This window comes from Oncorhynchus masou, chromosome 13 (assembly GCF_036934945.1).
Source record: "Oncorhynchus masou masou isolate Uvic2021 chromosome 13, UVic_Omas_1.1, whole genome shotgun sequence".
Taxonomy (NCBI): Eukaryota; Metazoa; Chordata; class Actinopteri; order Salmoniformes; family Salmonidae; genus Oncorhynchus; species Oncorhynchus masou.
This window is the reverse complement of record NC_088224.1, coordinates 92,590,120-92,593,387: the sequence shown is the minus strand read 5'-3', so window position 1 is coordinate 92,593,387 and position 3,268 is coordinate 92,590,120. Positions and strand designations below refer to the sequence as shown.

Below are 3,268 nucleotides of genomic sequence, written 5' to 3'. Positions count from 1 at the left end.
CCAGCCTCATGGACCTCCAGCCAAGCCTCATGGACCCCCAGCCTCATGGACCCCCAGCCCAGCCTCATGGACCCCCAGCCTCATGGACCCCCAGCCTCATGGACACCCAGCCCAGCCTCACGGACCCTCAGCCCAGCCTCATGGACCCCCAGCCTCATGGACACCCAGCCCAGCCTCATGGACACCCGGCCCAGCCTCCTGGACACCCAGCCCAGCCTCATGGACCTCCAGCCCAGCCTCATGGACCCCCAGCCTAATGGACACCCAGCCCAGCCTCACGGACCCTCAGCCCAGCCTCATGGACCCCCAGCCTCATGGACACCCAGCCAAGCCTCATGGACACCCAGCCCAGCCTCATGGACACCCAGCCCATCCTCATGGACCCCCAGCCAGCATCATGGACCCCCAGCCCAGCCACATGGACCCCCAGCCCCATGGACCCCCAGCCTCATGGACCCCCATCTTCATGGACCCTCAGCCCAGCTTCATGGACCCCCAGCCTCCAGGACACCCAGCCCAGCCTCATGGACCCCCAGGCTCATGGACCCCCAGCCCAGACTCATGGACCCCCAGCCTCATGGACCCCCAGCCTCATGGACCCCCAGCCTCATGGACCCCCAGCCCAGACTCATGGACCCCAGCCCAGCCTCATGGACCCCCAGCCCAGCCTCATGGACCCCCAGCCTCATTGACCCCCAGCCTCATGGACCCCCAGCCCAGACTCATGGACCCCCAGCCTCCTGGACACCCAGCCCAGCCTCATGGACCCCCAGCCCAGCCTCATGGACCCCAGCCCAGACTCATGGACCCCCAGCCTCCTGGACACCCAGCCCAACCTCATGGACACCCAGCCCAGCCTCATGGACCCCCAGCCCAGCCTCATGGACCCCCAGCCCAGCCACATGGACCCCCAGCCTCATGGACCCCCAGTCTCATGGACCCCCAGCCCAGCCACATGGACCCCCAGCCTCATGGACCCCCAGTCTCATGGACCCCCAGCCCAGCCACATGGACCCCCAGCTCAGCCACATGGACCCCCAGCCTCATGGACACCCAGCCTCATGGACCCCCAGCCCAGCCTCATGGACCCCCAGCCTCATGGACCCCCAGCCCAGCCTCATGGACCCCCAGCCCAGCCTCATGGACCCCCAGCCCAGCCTCATGGACCCCCAGCCCAGCCTCATGGACCCCCAGCCACATGGACCCCCAGCCCAGCCTCATGGACCCCCAGCCCAGCCTCATGGACCCCCAGCCCAGCCTCATGGACCCCCAGCCCAGCCTTGTCTCAGACCGGTCAGCTGCTCCTGAGTAGATACAGAACAGAAGTCACCAGGTGTTTTCTCTCGTGTTCACTTCCTCCTGGGACTGAAGCATGGGGAGCTAGCTGAACCACACGACACGGTCCAGTGTCTCCCTGCCTGCACAGTTAAAGACGGCATGCTCAGCCAAGCAGAATAATGCCCAAGCAAAGAGGAACCGCAACATTCCTCTTCCCCGACAGGTCTGTCTGGGACTCAACACTTCTTTCTCCCAATCTACATTACATTCATGTACTGTGTATGTCTTATTACTTATTACGCAGAGAGGATCATAGTTTCAGACGACACAGACTTAGAGTTAAGTCTCTAATGGTACTAGAGGGAAGGGGATGGTAATGTCTCTAATGACACCAGACGGAAGGGGATGGTAATGTATCTAATGACACCAGACTGAAGGGGAAGGTAATGTCTCTAATGATACCAGACTGAAGGGGAAGGTAATGTCTCTAATGATACCAGACTGAAGGGGAAGGTAATGTCTCTAATGATACCAGACTGAAGGGGAAGGTAATGTCTCTAATGATACCAGACTGAAGGGGAAGGTAATGTCTCTAATGATACCAGACTGAAGGGGAAGGTAATGTCTCTAATGATACCAGCCAGAAGGGGAAGGTAATGTCTCTAATGATACCAGACTGAAGGGGAAGGTAATGTCTCTAATGATACCAGACGGAAGGGGAAGGTAATGTCTCTAATGATACCAGACGGAAGGGGAAGGTAATGTCTCTAATGATACTAGACGGAAGGGGAAGGTAATGTCTCTAATGATACCAGACGGAAGGGGATGGTAATGTCTCTAATGATACCAGACGGAAGGGGAAGGTAATGTCTCTAATGATACCAGACGGAAGGGGATGGTAATGTCTCTAATGATACCAGACGGAAGGGGAAGGTAATGTCTCTAATGATACCAGACGGAAGGGGATGGTAATGTCTCTAATGGTACCAGACTGAAGGGGAAGGTAATGTCTCTAATGGTACCAGACTGAAGGGGAAGGTAATGTCTCTAATGATACCAGACGGAAGGGGAAGGTAATGTCTCTAATGGTACCAGACGGAAGGGGAAGGTAATGTCTCTAATGATACCAGACTGAAGGGGAAGGTAATGTCTCTAATGATACCAGACGGAAGGGGATGATAATGTCTCTAATGATACCAGACTGAAGGGGAAGGTAATGTCTCTAATGATACCAGACCGAAGGGGAAGGTAATGTCTCTAATGGTACCAGACGGAAGGGGAAGGTTAATGTCTCTAATGGTACCAGACGGACGGGGATGATAATGTATCTAATGGTACCAGACGGAAGGGGATGATAATGTCTCTAATGATACCAGACTGAAGGGGAAGGTAATGTCTCTAATGATACCAGCCAGAAGGGGAAGGTAATGTCTCTAATGGTACCAGGCCGAAGGGGAAGGTAATGTCTCTAATGATACCAGACTGAAGGGGAAGGTGATGTCTCTAATGGTACCAGACGGAAGGGGAAGGTAATGTCTCTAATGATTCCAGACTGAAGGGGAAGGTAATGTCTCTAATGATACCAGACGGAAGGGGAAGGTAATGTCTCTAATGATACCAGACGGAAGGGGAAGGTAATATCTCTAATGATACCAGACCGAAGGGGAAGGTAATGTCTCTAATGATACCAGACAGAAGGGGAAGGTAATGTCTCCAATGATACCAGACGGAAGGGGAAGGTAATATCTCTAATGATACCAGACCGAAGGGGAAGGTAATGTCTCTAATGATACCAGACAGAAGGGGAAGGTAATGTCTCCAATGATACCAGACGGAAGGGGAAGGTAATGTCTCTAATGATACCAGACGGAAGAGGAAGGTAATGTCTCTAATGGTACCAGACGGAAGGGGAAGGTAATGTCTCTAATGATACCAGACTGAAGGGGATGGTAATGTCTCTAATGGTACCAGACGGAAGGGGAAGGTAATG

General features: G+C 54.6%; 1 protein-coding gene across 1 annotated transcript; it reads left to right on the top strand.

Moving 5' to 3' along the window:
* The first annotated feature begins 397 nt into the window (after positions 1 to 397).
* Positions 398 to 1,312, top strand: LOC135553482 (proline-rich protein 2-like). The gene is made up of 3 exons (XM_064985586.1): positions 398 to 897; positions 947 to 1,109; positions 1,211 to 1,312. Exons 1-3 carry the CDS (start codon positions 398 to 400, stop codon positions 1,310 to 1,312), a joined length of 765 nt encoding a protein of 254 aa, XP_064841658.1.
* The last annotated feature ends 1,956 nt before the right edge of the window (positions 1,313 to 3,268 follow it).